The 19,235-nt window shown below is 45.2% G+C and overlaps 1 protein-coding gene across 2 annotated transcripts in view; it reads left to right on the top strand.

The window, feature by feature from the left end:
* itga9 (integrin, alpha 9) overlaps positions 1-19,235 on the top strand; it is a 499,978-nt gene that overhangs the window by 167,069 nt on the left and 313,674 nt on the right. For both annotated transcript variants that reach the window (XM_070889429.1, XM_070889419.1), the window contains exons 14-15: positions 1,271-1,425; positions 18,011-18,168. In XM_070889429.1, the coding sequence (XP_070745530.1) occupies positions 1,271-1,425; positions 18,011-18,168 (313 nt within the window). The remainder of the gene's footprint in view (positions 1-1,270; positions 1,426-18,010; positions 18,169-19,235) is intronic.

The following is a 19,235-nucleotide window of genomic DNA, read 5'->3' as shown; positions in this document are numbered from 1 at the left end:
CACCTCCTCCAGGTTGTGGAGGTGTTCCTCGGTGTCTCGATCCGTGATGAGGATGTCGTCCTGGAATACGATCGTTCCAGGAATGGATTTAAGCAGGCTTTCCATGTTTCTTTGAAAAATCGCGGCCGCTGATTGAATGCCAAATGGGCACCTGTTATATACGAACAGTCCCTTGTGCATGGTGATGGTGGTCAGTAGTTTAGATTCGTCGGCCAGTTCCTGGGTCATATAGGCTGAAGTGAGGTCCAACTTGGTGAACAGCTTGCCGCCTGCCAGCGTGGCGAAGAGGTCCTCCGCCCTCGGGAGCAGGTATTGATTTTATCGGGATACCCGATTGACGGTGGCCTTGTAGTCGACACAGATCCTGACAGAGCCATCCACTTTTAGGACGGGAACAATGGGGCTCGCTCAATCGCTGAATTCAACGGGCGAGATGATGCCCTCTCTCAACAGCCGGTCCAATTTGCTCGCAATCTTTTCCCGCATCACACATAGCACCGTTCTGGCTTTGTGGTGCACTGGCCTGGCGTCCGAGGTGATGTGTATCACTACTTTAGTGCTTTTGAAAGTCCCGACGTCAGGTTGGAATAGTGAATCGAATTGTTGTAGGACTTGTGAGCACGAACTTCGCTCCACAGATGAAATTGCGTGAACATCCCCCCCCCATTTCCAGTTCATCTCGGCTAACCAGCTCCTCCCCAACAGTGCGGGACCATTGCCCGGGACAATCCAGTGCGGCAGCCGATTCACTAACCCATTGTGTGTGACAGCCAACGTTGCACTGCCTAGCACCGGAATGATTTCTTTAGTGTAAGTCCGTAATTGTGTCTCAATACGTGCTAATTTAGGTCTACTGGCTTTAAGTGGCCATAGCTTCTCAAATTGCTGAACGCCCATGAGTGACTGGCTGGCCCCAGTGTCCAGCTCCATGCGTACTGGGATACCGTTTAATAAAACCCTCATCATCACTGGTGGCGTTTTGGTGTATGAACTGCGAATATTGCATACATGACAAAATCTATTTCTGGAGGGTGGAAAAATGAAAGAGGTTTTCATCTATGGACATCCACTGGATACCCGAAAGGCACAGGGCACCCAAGAGAAAATGAGGGTAGTGCATTGGGGGTGGAACCCTGATCTATTGGGCCTCTGCACCTATTTAATTTTGCGGTGCATTGGGAAATGCTAATTACCCAAGGCACATGGAAGAGGGAAGTTGATTTATTGATCTAATGTTGAACGTGTTTTTCATATTTTTCCTCCTTTCCAGAGCTCGTCCAGTTATTACTGTGGAGATCACCATCCTTCTTCCGGGCTCTATTAACATCACAGCTCCGCAGTGCCACGATGGCATACAGCCAGTCAACTGTCTAAACGTCACAACTTGTTTCCGCTTTCATGGCAAGCAGGTCCCGGGTAAAATAGGTAACAGACTGATGATTACTTTCTCTGTGATGTTCATTTTCTTTTTGGTTCTCACAAACATTTTCCAGGTTGGCTACGCAGCTAGTTGATGGACTCATGGTGTTTTCTGGATGACTGACTTAAGATTGAACCACTCAGTATCACTTTTTCTCTAACCCATCTCCCAACACTTCCAGAACTGTGGGAATAAAATACTAAGCTGCTCTTTCCTGGCCACCCTGACAGGAGCAAATATCTGGTTTCGAATAACCATCACCTAGATGGTTAGAAGTTACAGTTCAATAAAAATTAAAACTGTTGAGCTGAATTTTACTAATTGTAAAGTTTAATTGAGTTAGAGAGTCCTCTTGGGTCTCTCCCTTTTAATGTTTAAATAATTTTTGAAAAAGTTGGACATACTTTCCAATTGGCAAATGTCAGGAATGAATGCTTAGCACTATTTTAAGGCTGATTAACTCCTTCATTTTAAATGGATTAATATCTTCCAAAAATAACACACAATAATATAGTATAAGTGCACTAAGTATTTGTACCTAAAGTTCACCGATCATAAAATATACTCCAGTGAATACTGATTATCCAATCAGAAGCACTGGCTGGGAGAAGTTTCTTAGCTTTATGGTGTGAAAAAACTGAATCAGAGTTGAAATAAGGATCTGATTTTCCGTTCTCCTACGAACGCCATCGTAAGCCTTGTAAAAGGCCCCGCAGGTTCCAGGTTTCCACATGCTCTGCGCATGCATGAAAACCCGGAACTTGCAATCTGTCAAGGAGGATGGATTTGGGTTTGGGTGCAGGTGGGCTTTTAAATCTGGCAAAACTGCGAGTATGTCAGGAAGCCGATTCCAACCGCCAATGTCTGTATTTAACTTGAGCACGTTCGGCTGATTGTGCACAACCCCCTCTGGAGAGGTGGTGTTAGAAATACGGCAGTTTAAGGCTATCTCTATTCACTTTAATAATCAGGATCGACTGTAAACCAATCTAGTGGATATATTGTGTTTAGTCAGAGTTTAAGACAGAATATAACACATTAGTTAAATAGGTTGAACCTCTCTTATTCGGGCCTCTCTTATCCGGCACCACCCCTCGTCCGGGACCAGTCCAGGCCGCTGGGTGGCGCATGCGCAGAACGCGACCGTCAAAGTCCTACTCACCAATATAATCTTTCTCCTCAATCGGCTGCCTCCTTCTCATCGCCCGGCTGGAACTCCTGCAGCCACGGTCCTTAGGCCAGCCACTACTCCCCACAGCGCTCCCTCCAGGGGGTCGGGTCGACTCTTCGCGGCCTACTGACTCTTCAGGGCCCGCTGGGGCCCGCCGACTCTTCTGGGCCCGCTGCCTCTTCGGGCCCCTTCGGCTCTTCGGGGCCCGCGAGCTCTTTGAGGCCTCCTGCACACTGATTGGCTGGCTGACTGATTGACTGACAGTCAGTCCATCCAATCAGCGCACACACATACTTATTCCAGCAATAGAACTTAAAGGCGCAGTCCACCCAAACACGTGACCACCCTTCATCCGGCAAAATCCCTCGTTCGGGACAGGCCAGGTCCCGAGGGTGCTGGATAAGGGAGGTTCAACCTGTATAGCAAAAACATACAACTGTAACAGATAGTTAACATCCATCCCGATCGGATAAACAGCTGGCGCACATGAGCAGTTCTCTGGCTTGTAGTCTCTCTTCCTTTTGTCCAGCGCCGCCTTTGGTAAAGAATGGGATCACTCTCGAAGAGTGTCCGACCAGCCCAACTTCTACCTTTCCTCTACCTAAACAGATCTCTAAGTGTTACTTTTCTTTTCTTTTAAGGGGTGGACCTGACCCTGGCTATAGGCGAGACCTTTTGATCTATCAAGGTTTCCCTAAAAACTTAATATCCAATGAGACTTCTAGTTCGTTGTCTCGATTCTTGTTTCAAGAACCTGCCTTAAAGCTGTCTTACGATTTTGGTCACATGTCACACTGTTTACACTAACCCAGGGTTTCTTCCTATAGAAATCTCTCTCCTCTCTCTCTTCCTGATCCTCTCTTTGATCCCATGAGGCCAAAGCAGAAAACTGTCACCTTAACCAGTCTTTAAGACCATAGCAAACTGCCTTTGTTTACATTAATTCCTACAACTTCCATTCATTATCTTCACCAGCAGTTTTGCTAAGGTAATTTCAAACTCTACCCTTCGCATTATACATAAAATACATAAACAAGATTCAAGTCTTAACTTAAAAACAACAGATCATCATCATCATCATAGGCAGTCCCTCGGAATCGAGGAAGACTTGCTTCCACTCTTAAAATGAGTCCTTAGGTGGCTGAACAGCCCAATACAAGAACCACAGTCTCTGACACAGGTGGGGCAGACAGTCATTGTGGGAAAGGGTGGTGGGACAGGTTTGCCACACACACTTACCACTGTTTGCGCTTGATTTCTGCATGGTCTCGGTGGTAAGACTCAAGGTGTTCAGCGCCCTCCCAGATGCACTTCCTCCACTTAGGGTGGTCTTTGGCCAGGGATTCCCAGGTGTCAATGGAGATGTTGCACTTTATCAGGGAAGCTTTGAGGGTATCCTTGTAACGTTTTCTCTGCCCACCTTCGGTTTGCTGTGAAGGAGTTCCGAGTAGAGTGCTTTCTTTCGGAGTCTCATGTCTGACATGCGAACAATGTGGCCTGCCCAGCGGAGCTGATCAAGTGTGGTCAGTCCTTCAATGCTGGGGATGTTGACCTGGTCGAGGACGATAATGTTGGTGTGTCTGTCCTCCCTGGGGATTTGTAGGATCTTGCGGAGACATCGTTGGTGGTATTTCTCCAGTGACTTGAGGTGTCTACTGTACATGGTCCATGTCTTTGAGCCATATAGGAGGGTGGGTATTACTACAGCCCTGTAGACCATGAGCTTGGTGACAGTTTTGAGGGCCTGGTCTTCAAACACTTTTTTTCCTCAGGCGGTTGTAGGCTGTACTGGCGCACTGGAGGCGGTGTTGAATCTTGTCATCAATGTCTGCTCTTGTTGATAAGAGGCTCCCGAGGTATGGGAAATGGTCCACCTTGCCCAGGGCCGTGACGTGGATCTTGATGACTAGGGGACAGTACTTTGCGGTGAGGACAGGCTGGTGGAGGACCTTTGTCTTTCGGATGTTTAGCTTAAGGCCCATGTTTTCGTAGGCTTCAGTAAATACGTCGACTATGTCCTGGAGTTCATCTGCGTACTGTAGCTCGACGACAGAGGTTAGGGTGGTCTTGGACCTGGCCTGGAGACGACGAAGGTTGAACAGGTTCCCACTGGTTATATAGTTTAGTTCCACTCTAGCGGGGAGCTTGTTGACTGTGAGGTGGATTGAGAAGAGAATTGGGGCGATGATGCAGCCCTGTTTGACCCCGGTCCGGACATGGATTGAGTCTGTAATGGATCCGTCAGTAAGGATCACGGCCTGCATGTCGCAGATTAGACATCCCTGATAATCGCTTAGCAACAGGGAGACTGTATATAGTACAAAGAGCTATACCCTCCATTTCTAAGCATTTCTTTGATTCGTATAGACATTCCGTCTTCAGTTCAACACAATGATTTAAACACAGCATTTGTATCAGTTTTATACATTCGTAACAGTTTTCTACATTTTTAGGCATCCCTGATTTCTAACAGTGGGTTGTCTATTAACATATGGTAATCACTCAGTTGGAGTGATACTTCAACACAGTTTAAAGATCGCACCCATGGGTTTCCCGGGCTTCCTAAACTTGCAAAAGAAAGCAAGGCGGGAACACAATGGCAATTGAGGAAGCCGATTAAAACTCATGGAAATACTGCAATAAATGCTCTGTACTCACAGCTGCTTTCTTACCTACCAGTGGGAAAGGGTCTGTTCACCGTACTTTTCTACACTTTGGAGGTTTTCTGAATCACAGCAGGACGGGTGGTGCCTTGGCTGCCTTCGATTGGACAAGCACCACCAGAATTGGGAGAGCTGCAGCTGGACAGCAGAGAGGGGAACAGCTCGCAGGGTGAGTTCCCTGGACATGTCGGAGCAGTAGTGCTTCACGAGGCTCGCGTTATTACATCAGGTGGTGGTAGACATCTGCAGACTCCAAGAAGTAGACCTGCTCCCTGCTGGACCTGTTGGCCACGGGTTACCAGTAGCTGTTAAAGTGACCACTGCCTTCAAATATTTTGCCTCTCGATTCTTCCAGGATCTCCCAGTTGGCGATCCAGGAATGCATAAGACGTGTGACTGATGGGATGTTTGCCAGGGCCGGAAATTATGTGAACTGCACCAGCAGTTGGAATGAGTGTGCTCACAGGTTTGCAGCTCTGGCTGGATTTCTACAGGTGCAGGGGGGTCATCGATTGCACACACATGGCAATCCGTGCACCCCCAGATCAACGAGGAGTATTCGTGAACTGCAAGGGCTTCCTCTCCATCAATGTGCAGCTGGTGTGCAATCACAAGACAATATTTCGGCAGGTGTGCACCAGATTCCCGGGGAGCAGCCATGATGCTTTCGGCTTACGGCAGTCCCAGCTCCCTGACCTCTTTGGATCTGCACGCACACTTAAGGGGTGGCTGCTAGGAGCAAGGCCTACGCACTTCAAACTTGACCGATGATACCCGTCTGAAACCCGACCAGTGAAGCGCTACAGTGAATGCCTTGCGACTGCCCGGTGTGTGAAGATGCGCTTCAGGTGCCGAGACAAATCTGGAGGTGCCTTTCAGGATGCACCAGCCAGGGTATCCAGAATGGTCGTGGTGCGCTGCGCTCTGCACAACATTGCACAGCAGCAAGGTTTGGACCTGCAGGAGGAACAAGGCGCAGAGCACAGATCATCTATGGACGATTCTGATGAGGAGGAGGAAGGTGTTGAAGGCAATGCAGCACCAGCTGCTCAAATTGCTGCCTGGGATGCCATGGATACCCTTATCAATGCAAGGTTCACTTAGGTTGCACAAGTGGACCGATGTCAGAACCACATGCCACAACCACTCTTCCCACCCCCCCAATGCCACTGACACAAAACAGTCCTTCAAACAACCAACTACCCTTTGCACATTCCCCAATTGGTCCCCATCAGTTCATGTCTTCCACTTCATCATCACGTAAGTTAGAAGGTGACTTACCACCCAGCAACCAAGAATGGACAAGACGGGAAAGTGGTGCAAACTAATAAAATTTATGTGATTCCAATAAAGAATGGAAACTTCACAACATAACATTTTCTCATACACCCTTGTGCAACTACAAAGCATTACTCTTCCTTTTCCTACCCCTGTGGCTTAACAGAGGTAGAGGCAGGCTGCTCACACCCCTGCACTGACTGCTGAGATGCACTTGGGCGATGACCACTGGGTTTTGGAGTCCAGGAGGGCCCCACCAAGGACTGCTCTACTGAACCTGTGCAGGGTCACACTCAGCCATCTGGATACGAGGCAACTTGGCAGGTACTGACTGAGGGGGTGGGTGGGGGCGTGGCAATGGCTAACAACTGGAAGCACTTGGAGTGGAGTCTCCACTTCCATGTCCCCTCTTGCCATCATCCCTCTCGCCATCAGCCCTCTCATGGGCCAGCCATACTTCATTGCTGCTACTCTGCTGGAGAACATTGGTGCTGATCAGTGTGGCACTGTAAGGCCAAGGCTAAGGTATCTGTCATACTATTTCAGGTGGAAAACATGTTGGCATCCAGAGTGTGTATGGCCGTGTTCAAGGCATACATAGACTCATTTCATTGCCGTGTTTGAAGTTCCACGGAATTGGCCACTCTATCCATGCAAGAAGACATTATGGCAATGGGTGCACTTGCAAGGTAAGTGGGTGTGAGGATTGGTGTGATAGAGTAGGCTTGACCAGACAGAGTGATGGGCGGGGGGTGATGCATACAGCAGTATGTAGGTGAATGTGCAACTGTACACACCTTTCCTGATCTGGTTAGGTCATTAGAGTGCTTTCAGCACTGAATCCAAGAACATGGCACAAAGCTCCTGCTGCTGACCTGGGCCACCTCAAGCCGTACCTCCTTTGTTGCTGCAGCAGATTTCTTCCATTGCTGAGAAAGAGTGTCTATCTCTGGCTCCTCACAGCCACCTGCAGTACATCAAGGGAGGTGTCATTAAACTGGGATGCAGCCTTTGAGCATCCTGAATCCATTATCACACTTTATTTTCTCTTGCTTCCAACTCCAAACTCCTCCAAATTCCATCTTTGGATCAGCCCTTTCAATACTGGAGTTGAGATCGCATCATGCAGGTCCTCATCATGCCTGCTGCCGCACAATCGACACTAAACCCAGTAGTAAAATGATAATGAGTTGGCTGTATTAAAATGCCACTGACAGACGCGCTGAACATATTCCCTTGTTCCCACTGCTCCCAGCACATCTCCGAATTAATATGGGGGCCATTGTTTCAGCAAACTATCTTGAGTATACTCAAGAAATTCACTGCCTTTGGGAATCTAGCTGTTCTGCGTCTCGCAGTCAACATGAAGATTAAAGTATCCCATTATAACCACACTGCTTTAGCAAATAGCTTCTCTGATCTCTGTACACATGCATCCCGCTACTTCATCACTGCTATCAGGAGTCTTTTTCTATTCCTTAATTCTACCCAGACAGTTTCTACTGTCTGCTCACTCTGTGATATCCCCTCTTTCTAATGTTGTATTAGTGTATTTTATCAATATTGTTACTCCTCTTCCTTTTCCAATTTCCTGGTTCTGTTTACAAACCGTACAACCTGGAATATTTATCTCCCTGTCCTCCCCAGCTTGTAGTCAGGTCTCAGTGATGGACACTACATCATACCCGTTAAATTGGATTTGCGCTTCTAATTCACTTGTTTTATTCCTTATGCTGTGTGCATTTTTGTGTAGAACTCTTATTTGGGCAACAGACTTTACCCTACAATTTTGCGCTGCTGCTGTTTTTCTCTCATTTTAACTTATCGCACTGCTTGTTTTACGTTTCTCATGTATTTTTATTTTGTTATTTCCTGATTTTTTGGGGGAACCTGAAATATACATGTATCTAATGTACTTGGGCCTAGAAATTGGTCTCCTTACCGCCTCCCATTATCGCCTCCGGGGTGGGCGATAACAACCGGGTGCGGTGATATCATCGACTCCCGCTATATTCGGCGAGAGATTTGTGGCGGCGGTACGGCGTTGCTGCCAAATCTCCCTTGCCAGGACATTGTGACGTCATCGCCGTGCACATCACCCCGATAGCGCCCTGGACCCGAACTTGCGTTCCGTCCCCTGCAGCATCGCCGGACGATGCAGGAGTTGTTCATCGGGAGGCCGGGAACTTCGGGGCTGTTGCTTAAAAGCGAGGTGGTTGAGGTAAGTGGGGAAAAAAATGTAAATCCTCTCTTTCAGGTTTTGTTGCTGGTTCCTGTCCCGCCCGCGATCGATTAACCCGGCATTCTGCTGCAGTGCATCGGGCTGATCGGGCCGGATCACGGCTGTCGTCGGGGTCCAGGTAAGTTTATTTATTTTGCAGAGCCTGCAGCGATGGCTCTTTCCTTTAATGGAGGGAAACAGCCTTTCAACGCGGCAGCACTGCACGGCCCAGTGTGCTGCACTGCACACCTACTGTTCCGCCTGCTGCCTCTTACGCTCCAGGAAGGAAGTGGAGTGTTTGATTTAGAGCTCCACTTCCTTCCTGGAGCGCTAATCCCAAATTTATTAAAGGTAGAAAAAGATTGGTGCCTGGCGCTAGTTATTTTTACTTTTAAAAGTGAGCGCCCCAAACGGGTTGCTGCTGAATTTCTCTCCCTGTGGACTTTCAAACGGCCTTTGCTGAGGTTCTGTACAGTAACCTCATGATTAAAGTCAGATCATCTGGAATCAGGGGACAAGTAGCAGAATGGTTGACAAACTGGCTACACAATAGTATAGAAAGTAAACTCGCTACAAAAATAAAAACAGATAGCAAGAGTTTCTATAGGTATATAAAAAGGAAAAGAGTGGCTCGAGTAAATGTTGATCTCTTAGAGGACAAGACCGGGGAATTAGTAATGGGGAACATGGAGATGGCTGAAACTCGGAACAAATATTTTGTATCAGTCTTTACGGTAAAGAACACTAACAATATTCCAAGAGTGGAGAGTCAAGGGACTATAGGGTAAGAGGAACTTAACACCATCACAATCACTAAGGAGGTGGTACTCAGTAAGATAATGGGACTGAAGGCCGATAAAGCCCCTGGACCTGATGGCTTGCATCCTGGGGTCTCAAGAGAAGTACCGGCAGGGATTGTGGATGCATTGGTTGTAATTTACCAAAATTCCCTGGATTCTGGGGAGGTCCCAGCAGATTGGAAAACTGCAAATGTAACGCCCTTATTTCAAAAAGGAGGCAGACAAAAAGCAGGAAACTATAGACCAGTTAGCCTAACATCTGTGGTTGGGAAAATGTTGGAGTCCACTATTAAAGAAGCAGTAGCAGGCCATTTGGAAAAGCAAAATTTGTTTAGGCAGAGTCAGCATGGATTTATGAAGGGGAAGTCATGTTTGACAAATTTGCTGGAATTCTTTGAGGATGTAATGAACAGCATGGATAAAGGGGAACCAGTGGATGTGGTGTATTTGACAAGGTGCACAAGATAAAAGTTCGCAGGGTTGGGGGTAATATATTAGCATGGATAGAGGATTGGCTAACGAACAGAAAACAGAGAGTTGGGATAAATGGTTCATTCTCGGGTTGGAAATCAGTAACCATTGGGGTGCCGCAGGGATCAGTGCTGGGAACCCAACTATTTACAATCTATATTAATGACTTGGAAGAAGGGACCGAGTGTAACATAGCCAAGTTTGCTGACGATACAAAGATGGGAGGAAAAGCAATATGTGAGGAGGACACAAAAAACCTGAAAAAGGACATAGGCTAAGTGAGTGGGCAAAAATTTGGCAGATGGAGTATAATGTTGGAAAGTCTGAGGTCATGCACTTTGGCAGAAAAAAAATCAAAGAGCAAGTTATTATTCAAATGGAGAAAGATTGCAAAGTGCTGCAGTACAGCGGGACCTGGAGGTACTTGTGCATGAAATACAAAAGTTTAGTATGCAAATACAGCAAGTGATCAGGAAGGCCAATGGAATCTTGGCCTTTATTGCAAAGAGGATGGAATATAAAAACAGGGAAGTCTTGCTACAGTTGTACAGGGTTTTGGTGAGGCCACACCTGGAATACAGCATGCAGTTTTGGTTTCCATATTTACGAAAGGATATGCTTGCTTTGGAGGTGGTTCAGAGAAGGTTCACGAGATTGATTCCGGAGATGAGGGGGTTGAGTTATAAGGAAAGGTTGAGTAGGTTGGGCCTCTACTCAGTGGAATTCAGAAGAATGAGAAATGATCTTATCAAAACGTATAAGATTATGAGGGGGCTTGACAGGGTGGATGCAAAGAGGATGTTTCCACTGATAGGAGAGACTCGAACTAGAGGGCATAATCTTAGAATAAGGGGCCTCCCATTTAGAACTGAGATGAGGAGAAATTTCTTCTCTCACAGGGTTGTGGACCTGTGGAATTCGCTGCCTCGGAGAGCTGTGGTAGCTGGGACATTGAATAAATTTAAGACAAAAATACAGTTTCTTAAACGTTAAGGGAATAAGGGGTTATGGGGAGCGAGCGGGGAAGTGGACCTGAGTCCATGATCGGATCAGCTATGCTTGTGTTGAATGGCAGAGCAGGCTCGAGGGGCCGTATGGCCTACTCCTGCTCCTAGTTCTTATGTTCTTATGTAAGCACTGGAGAAAGTGCCAAAAAGATTTACAAGGAAGATACCCGAAAGGAGAGGATATATCTATCAGAGAATTGGGGTTAAAGGTAGTTACTCAGACTCATAGAAGGTGGGAAGTGGTGTTTCACAGGGACCGATGTTGAAGCCACTGTTGTTCCATGATTTGGACTCAGGGATCAGAAGAACCATAGCAACATTTGTGGATGACATGAAATAGGGGGGTATAGTTAATACTGACGAAGGTTGAGACAAAATACAAAAAGACATTAACAAACTTGCAGCATGTGCATGTAAATGGCAAATGAATTTCAATATAGTTAAGTGTGAGGTGGTGCATTTTGGTAGGATGAATAAGGAGGCCACCTACACCTTAGAAAATAAGTCTAAATGGGGTAGAGGTGCAAAGGGATCTAGCAATACAGGTTCATAAACCATTAAAAGTAGCAATGCAGGTTAACAAAGCCATAAAAAGTGCAAACATAGCACTGGGGATCATTTCATAGAATAGAATCACACAACACAAAGGGCCCAAGTTTCCACATGATTTGCGCCTGATTTTTAGGAGCAACTGGTGGAGAACGGACTATCTTAGAAATCACAATTCTCCACATTTTTTTTTCTGCAGTTCTAGTCAGGTAGAACAGTTCTACTTTGGAACAGAATTTTTTCTTCAAAAGGGGGCGTGTCCGGCCACTGACGCCTGATTTGAAAGTTTCCACAGTGAAAACGTACTCCAAACTAAAGTAGAATGGAGCAAGTGAAGATTTTTGTAGAACTGAAAAAACCTGTTCTACACATTAAAAAATCAGGCGCAGTTTACAAATTAGGCGTCCAGAACGAGGTGGGGGGGAAGGGAAGTCATTAAATTCTATAATAAATCCTTATTTATACTTCTACAAATATTATACAAATAAATCCAACCTGAATAAACATTTATAAGCAAAGAAAAGATTAAATAAACCATCTTCCTACCTGTGTGAAAGTGCTTCAGGCACGGAGAATTCTGCAGTCAGCCTGAGGCGCCCGTTCTGCCCGCGGGGGGGGGGGGGGAGGGGAGAGGAGGCGCCCATTCTTTCCCGCAGGTGGGGGGAGGCGCCTGTTCTGCCCGCGGGGGGGGGGGGGAGGGGAGAGGAGGCGCCCGTTCTTTCCCGCGGGGGGGGGTAGGCGCCCGTTCTTCCCGTGGTGGGGGGTAGGAGGCGCTCGTTCTTTCCCGCGGGGGTGGGTAGGAGGCGCCCGTTCTTCCCGCGGGGGGGAGAGGAGGCGCCCGTTCTTCCCGCGGGGGGGGAGAGGAGGCGCCCGTTCTTCCCGCCGGGGGGGGGGGGAGGAGACAGTGAGAAGGCTGCAGTGAGATGTGCTGATGGCAATGTGCTTTTATTAAAAAAAATTTCAAAAATTAAACAGCTACAAAGAACTACAAAAATGGCCGAGTGCCAATGTTTTTTTCACACTGAGCATGCGCGAATGCTCCAACGCGCACGCGCAGCGTTGCCGGCAGGAAAAAAACTAATTTAAATAGTACCCGCCCCCTCCCACTTACAAAATCGGCGCGAGTGTAGGCTCCGCCCCCCTGGGCGCCACGCCAGGCAGACAAGGAGCTGCAGGGCGCTCCAGAATCGCGATTTAGTTTTTAGGCGCCGTTTTAGGCGCGAAAAACGGGCGCCCAGCTTGGAGGGGCGCCCGTTTTTTATCGTGTGGAAACTTGGGCCCAAAAGGAGGACATTTGGTCCATCATGGCTGTGCTGGATCTCTGAAAAAGCTACCAATTAGTCCCACTCCACTGCTTTTTCCCCATCACCTTGTATATTTTTCAGTAGAGATCCAATTCCCTTTTAAAAGTTTCTAGAGGAATAGAATTCAAAAGCAGGGAAGTTATGTTAAACCTCTATAGAACCTTGGTTAGACCACAGTTAGAGTACTGTGCATAGTTCTGGTCTTCATATTACAAAAAGTATATAGAAGCACGGGAAAATGTACAAAATAGATTTACAAGGGTGATACCAGAAAAGAGAGTATTCAACGATCAGTAAAGACTGAACAGGCTGGGGCTCTATGCTCTAGAAAAGAGAAGACTTAGAGGTGACGAGAGAGAAGTATTTACAATTTTGAAGGGGTTTGATAGGGTTTCCACTTGTGGGGGTGTCAGGCCCAAGAGGTTTATTCAATAACAAGTCTCAACTTCCCCCCTTCCACTGACACTCGCCCTCCTACTAATGTGTCTGGAACTAAGTAATGAGCTAAGTTTGAAACTATATTAATAAAATATTCTAACATCACCCTTAGGCTATTTTCACTTTTATTTTTATTTCTGCCTGAGCCCTCCCCATCCAGAATGGGTAACTGCAGCTGGTACAGCCACTGACACGACAGGCCAAATGGCCTCACTCTGTACTGGAATTTCTATGCACCTGATTTCTTTGAAGTAGGAGTAGGTGGATCATCAAACGCTGAGGCTTGGAAGTGTAGCAAAACTGATCCCAAATTGCTGTCTGCAAACAGACTTCAGAATACATGTGTGCCGTGACTGCTTTTTAGGAAAATTACATGAAAAAAACCCAGAAGCAAACCCTTGGTTTCCTTGCCACAGGAATTCAAACAGTGAGTGTGGCTACTTGAAATTACTAGCAAGAATGAAGAATCCTCTGTTAGAGGAAGAATAGAGCTTTATGCTGGCAGGAATGTGGGGGAGGGGTGATACACAGCCAGTGCTCCTGTGGGAGTCGAAGAACAGTCTAAAAAGGCCTTATCTACCCTTCCTCCAAGCCCCCTCCCCCCGCCCCCACCACTACTCTTCCCAATTTATAATAATTACCTTTATTTTAATATCCATTAAATTATACTTGTACACAAATTAGGAACATCTATTGTTCTGCTTCTGTCTGGAGAGGTGGCCTTTATCTTAATGTACGTACCTGCGTAGCTCTGTTAGTTCTGAATGTCCCTCATCTTATCAAAAACATGTTGCAGGATACAGCTGGAAAGTATAAAGGTAGCTGGAAGCAAAACTAAACACAATCCTGTTAAATTACAGGAATTCTGATTAAAACAAAAAACATGGAACATTGCAACCTTTGATTTTATGAAAACAGTGTCACGTTACCATTCTCCCTTGTGAGACACCATTGTGCTCATCTCAGAGCCATCAGTGGGAGGAAATTACATATACATTACAGCATGGAAACAGCCATTTAGCCTAATCATTTGGTGTTCATCTTCTACATGAGAATTAGTCCTAATCCCATGTGTCCCCCCTGTTCCCATATAGGAACATAGGAACAGGAGAAGGCCATTTAGCCCTGTTCCACCATTCAGTGAGAGCATGGCTGATCTGTGACATACCTCCATATATTCATCTTTGCCCCATATCTCCTAATAGCTATGGCTAACATGAAATCTATCAATCTCACGTTTAAAATTAACAATTGATCTCGTATCAACTGCTGTTTGTGGAAGAGTTTCAAACTTCTACCATCCTTTGCGAGTACGAATGTTTCCTAACTTCACTCCTGAAGGCGTGGCTGTAATGTTTAGGCTGTGTCCCCTAGTCCTAGATTCTCCAACCAGCGGAAATAGTTTCTATCCGAATATCTTGAAAGCTTCAATCAAATCACCCCTTAATCTTCTAAATTCCAGGGAATACAACCCTAGTTTGTGTAATCTCCCCATGTAATTTAACCCTTGGAGTTCAGGTATCATTCTGGTAAACTCCCTCCAAGGCCAATATATCCTTCCTAAGATTTTGTGCCCAGAACTGCTCACAGCACTCCAGGTGTGGTCTAACCAGGGCTTAGCATAGCTGTAGCATAACTAGTAACCCCTTGTATTCTAGTCCTCTAGATATAAAGACCAGCATTCCATTAGCCTTTTTAATTATTTTCTGTACCTGTCCATGACATTTTAATGATCTATGTACCTGGACCTTAAGTCCCTTTGGACCTCCACTGCTTCTAGCTTTTTACCATTTAAAAAGTACCTTGATCTATTCTTTATAGGTCCAAAATGGATGACCTCACACTTGCCTATATTGAAATCTATTTGCCATAGTTTTGCCCATTCACTTAATCTGTCAATAGCTCTTTGTAATTTTATGCTTCCATCTACACTGCTTACAATGCAACCTATCTTTGTGTCATTGGCAAACTTCGATATGTGGTTCTCTATCCTATCATTTAAGTCATTAATAAATACTGTGAGAAGTTGAGGGCCCAACACTAATCTTTGCCATACACGATTAGTCATACCTTGCCAATTAGAGTACCTGTCCATTATCCCTACTCTCGGTCTCCTGCCGCTCAGCCAATCTCCTAACCAGGTCAATAATTTGCCTTCAATTCCATGAGCTTGAACTATAGCTAACAGTCTCTTATGAGGTACTTTATCAAATGCCCTCTGGAAGTCCATATAAATAACATCCATAGATATTTCCCTGTCCACTATTTTAGTCACCTCTTCAAAAAAATTCAGTCAGGTTTGCCAGACATGACCTACCCTTTACATATCCATGCTGGCTCTCTCTGATCAGTGGAAAATTTTCAAGATGTTCTTGATATCTCTTTAACAACTTATCTAACCTATTCTTAAATGTACGGATGGCTTTTGCTTCAATCACTAATTCTGGTAGTGCATTCCACAGCCTCGCACAACTGAGCTTTAGTAAAATTACACACAATCTGTTTCTCAGCAGTATAGAAGTAAAGCTGCTTCATGTTGATACAGCACAAATCTGGATGGCAATCTCCATGAGGAGGCTTCACATATGATTACAATTGTCACACCAAGATAACCACCCAGATATAGGCAAGATATCCATCAGTGCTCTGTGAACAAACTCCGCCTTATCAGGTCTTTTCATAACAGTCCTAATGCAGCTTTCTGTAATGGCAAATAATATTTAAAAGGAAAGAAACATCTGAGAGAGTTTTTGTTCAAGGTATTCAATGAATATCTATTCCTGTTTTTACTGGGTGTTTGCATATGTGGCCAGTTTAGATCGGGGTTAATGTGCAAGACCTTTATGTTGGGAACCGTAGGCACAAGCAATCTTGTAAGGTAAAGGTACAAGCAGTTTTAAGCTCGCTCAATTAACTCTGGCAAGGCTGGAGAGTTTCAAGGAGAAACCGCTGGGAGGATTGATTCAATAGTAATAACCCGAGGAGGAAAAGGAAGCAGGTTTCGATAGATCTTAATGTTGAAAATGCATTGCTGCATTGGACAAAACAGGCACTGTCTCATGATGTGCTGATCAGTTAGTTGCCCACTGCTCGGGTACCAACATACCTTTTTGGTGCAGCCACTGGATAATGACATTATACGGTGTATTATTTTCACTCACTTCATGCCGCACTGATTTCTGACATTGATTCAGATGGCAGTATGTCTGCCCTGCAATTTGTTAAGAGAGTTAAACTGCTGAAGGCAGGCCCTGTCATTATGGCAGCTCAGGGAGCAGTTTCACCCACATGCCTGGAACCCGACCTGTAATCACCCAATCCAAGAAGACATTCCACTGGCAGGGTGCGCTCTGCATTCATTCCTGGTGCAGTAAGTTCTTCTAGAGTTAACAACTATTGGATTGGCTGGTCTGAAGTTGTGGCTTCTCTTAAAATAAATGAAGCTGCTCTGGGATACAGGTGACTCATTCCCTTTAGTGCTATTACCAGAGCTTCTCGGAACAATGGAAATCCAACAATCTTTGTGGTAGGAAATGCGACATTTTGTTTAAAAATGAATATTTTAATTTTTTTTTAACATAGATGTTGGGGGAATAATTTTGAACACAAAACAATCTCCGCCTAAATGTACTTCCCTTTAAGCAGTAATAGATGACTGCATACTTATGCTTGACCTCTGGGATGATGATCGCAATCTCCCTCTGTCGCTCTCCCTTTCTTCCAACTTCCCTCCCTTTCTCTCTCTCTCTCTCTCTCTTTGCCAGTTCATCCGTTTGCCTTTCTTTTTTGTCTCTCCTCTTGCTCCCTTTCTTTCACTCTCTCTGTCTTTTCCCACCTCTCTGTCAGTCTTTTGTCTATCCCTTTCTTTCCCTGTATCTCTGTCCATCTGTTTGTCTCTTTTTCTCGTGTCTCCCACCCAGTTCTTTCTTCAGCGACCACTAATGTGTCCTGCTAGATGCGTGGGAACTTTGAATCTGCACCAATATTTGATGACACTGGGTCTGAAACCCATGTGCTACCTAAATTCTGTCTCCAACATGCCCTTGCCCCTCATCCCAGCTTCATCCAGACCCCTGACCATGGATTGACCTTGGAAATAAAAGATGATGAGTGATATTTTCCACTATGTGTGGTGATTGAAGTTTTCAGGATATTAAAAGGAACTGAAAGGGTAGATACAGATAAACTATTTCTGCTGTTTGGAGAGTGTAGGACAAGGGGGCATTCATTACAACAGTGACTACACTTCAAAAATACTTCATTGGCTGTAAAGCGCTTTGCGATAACCGGTGGTCGTAGTTTAAAAATTAGAGTCAGGCCTTTCAGGAGGGGTCAGGTCACAGACCAGCCATGATCTCATTGAACGGCAAAACAGTCTCGAGGAGCTAAATGGCCTACTCCTGTTCCTAGAAAAAGATGTGATTGAAATACAAGCTGCTTCTGTGTGTTATCAGATGTATGTCAAAATATACTGCTAACATGGAATCTTCTGTGTGACTTATCTTAAACCGGTATTTTTACTAACCGGTGCTGATTCCATTGAGGCTAATGGTCAGTAAAATCTCATTACCTTTGAAGTGCCTCCATAACTAGATTGTCCTTGTTCAGTGTCCCTGAATGCGGGACAATTGCTCAGACACATGTGCTTTATTAACCTCACTGACTAATACTTCAATGCTTCATTGCAGAATTGATTTACAATCTGACAGCAGATACAGTGAAGAAAGAGAAAGGTCTGCAGGCCAGGGTTTACATCTATGCCAGTGAGCCAATGAGCCAGGTCATGGAGAAAATTGAGCTATCCTCCAGGAAGGAGAGTTGCAAGCACTACTTCGTTATTGTCAAGGTCAGTCCATTGCACTTCATTTTATCTCGCAGTGAGGTTACTTCTCTCTTTTGCAAATCTCTTGTCGGTTTATTTTTTTACTGGTGAAAATAAGGATCAAGTTTTGTGAAACACGATGTCAGAACATAAAAAGCTAGGCTGCTGGCTTTTAAATAGAAAAATTGTACATGCATGTCAACTGTGGCTCAGTGGGTAGCACCCCCATCTCTGAGTCACAAAATTGTGGGTTCAAGTGCCATTCCAGAGACTGGAGCACAAAAATCTAGGCTGACACTCCAGTGCAGTACTGAGAGAGTGCTGCACCATCGGAGGTGCAGTTTTTCAGATGAAATGTTAAACTGAGGTCTTGTCTGCCCTCTCAGGTGGACTTAAATATTCCATGGCACTATTTGAAGAGCAGGGGAGTCTTGACCAACATTTATTCTTCAACAACAGCACTAAAACATTATCTGGCCAGTTATCTCATTGCTGTTTGTGGGACTTTGTTGAACACAAATTGGGTGGCAAGTTTCCCTATATTGCAACGTGACTACACTTCAAATAGTATTTAACTGGCTGTGACACACTTTGGGATGTCCCAAGTTTCTGAAAGGTGCTATATAAATGCAAGAATCAGCTTGCCATTAACTTATTGATTAATGCAACCTATCTTACGCCAACTCTCTGCTGAATCAGGAAATTTGTATATTTCCTTTTTGAAGCCCGAAGACTAGTGTTCACTATCCATGGCGATAGTCTATCCCATAACTTAAACACTCCGAGCGTGAAGTTAAGTTTTTCTCAGTTCCTTTATCATCCAGTCATGTCCTAGAATTGCCTTTCCTACATTAAAACAGTGACTACAATTCAAAAGTACTTTATTGGTTGAAAAGCGCTTTGGGATGTCCTGAGATCTTGAAAGGCGTTATATAAATGCAAGTCTGTCTTTCTTTTTTTCTTGGTTCTATACAAAATACATAGTCATCTTTTTAAATTCCTTTTGTGGTTTTAAAACCTTGAACTATGTTCCACCTCCTTAGGTCTTTCCCCCAATGAGAACAGATCAAGCTCCTAAGTCTCTCTAGATC

Source organism: Pristiophorus japonicus, chromosome 1, assembly GCF_044704955.1.
Source record: "Pristiophorus japonicus isolate sPriJap1 chromosome 1, sPriJap1.hap1, whole genome shotgun sequence".
Classification (NCBI taxonomy): Eukaryota; Metazoa; Chordata; class Chondrichthyes; family Pristiophoridae; genus Pristiophorus; species Pristiophorus japonicus.
Note: the sequence above shows the minus strand (reverse complement) of the source record. Positions and strands in the feature narration are given on the sequence as shown.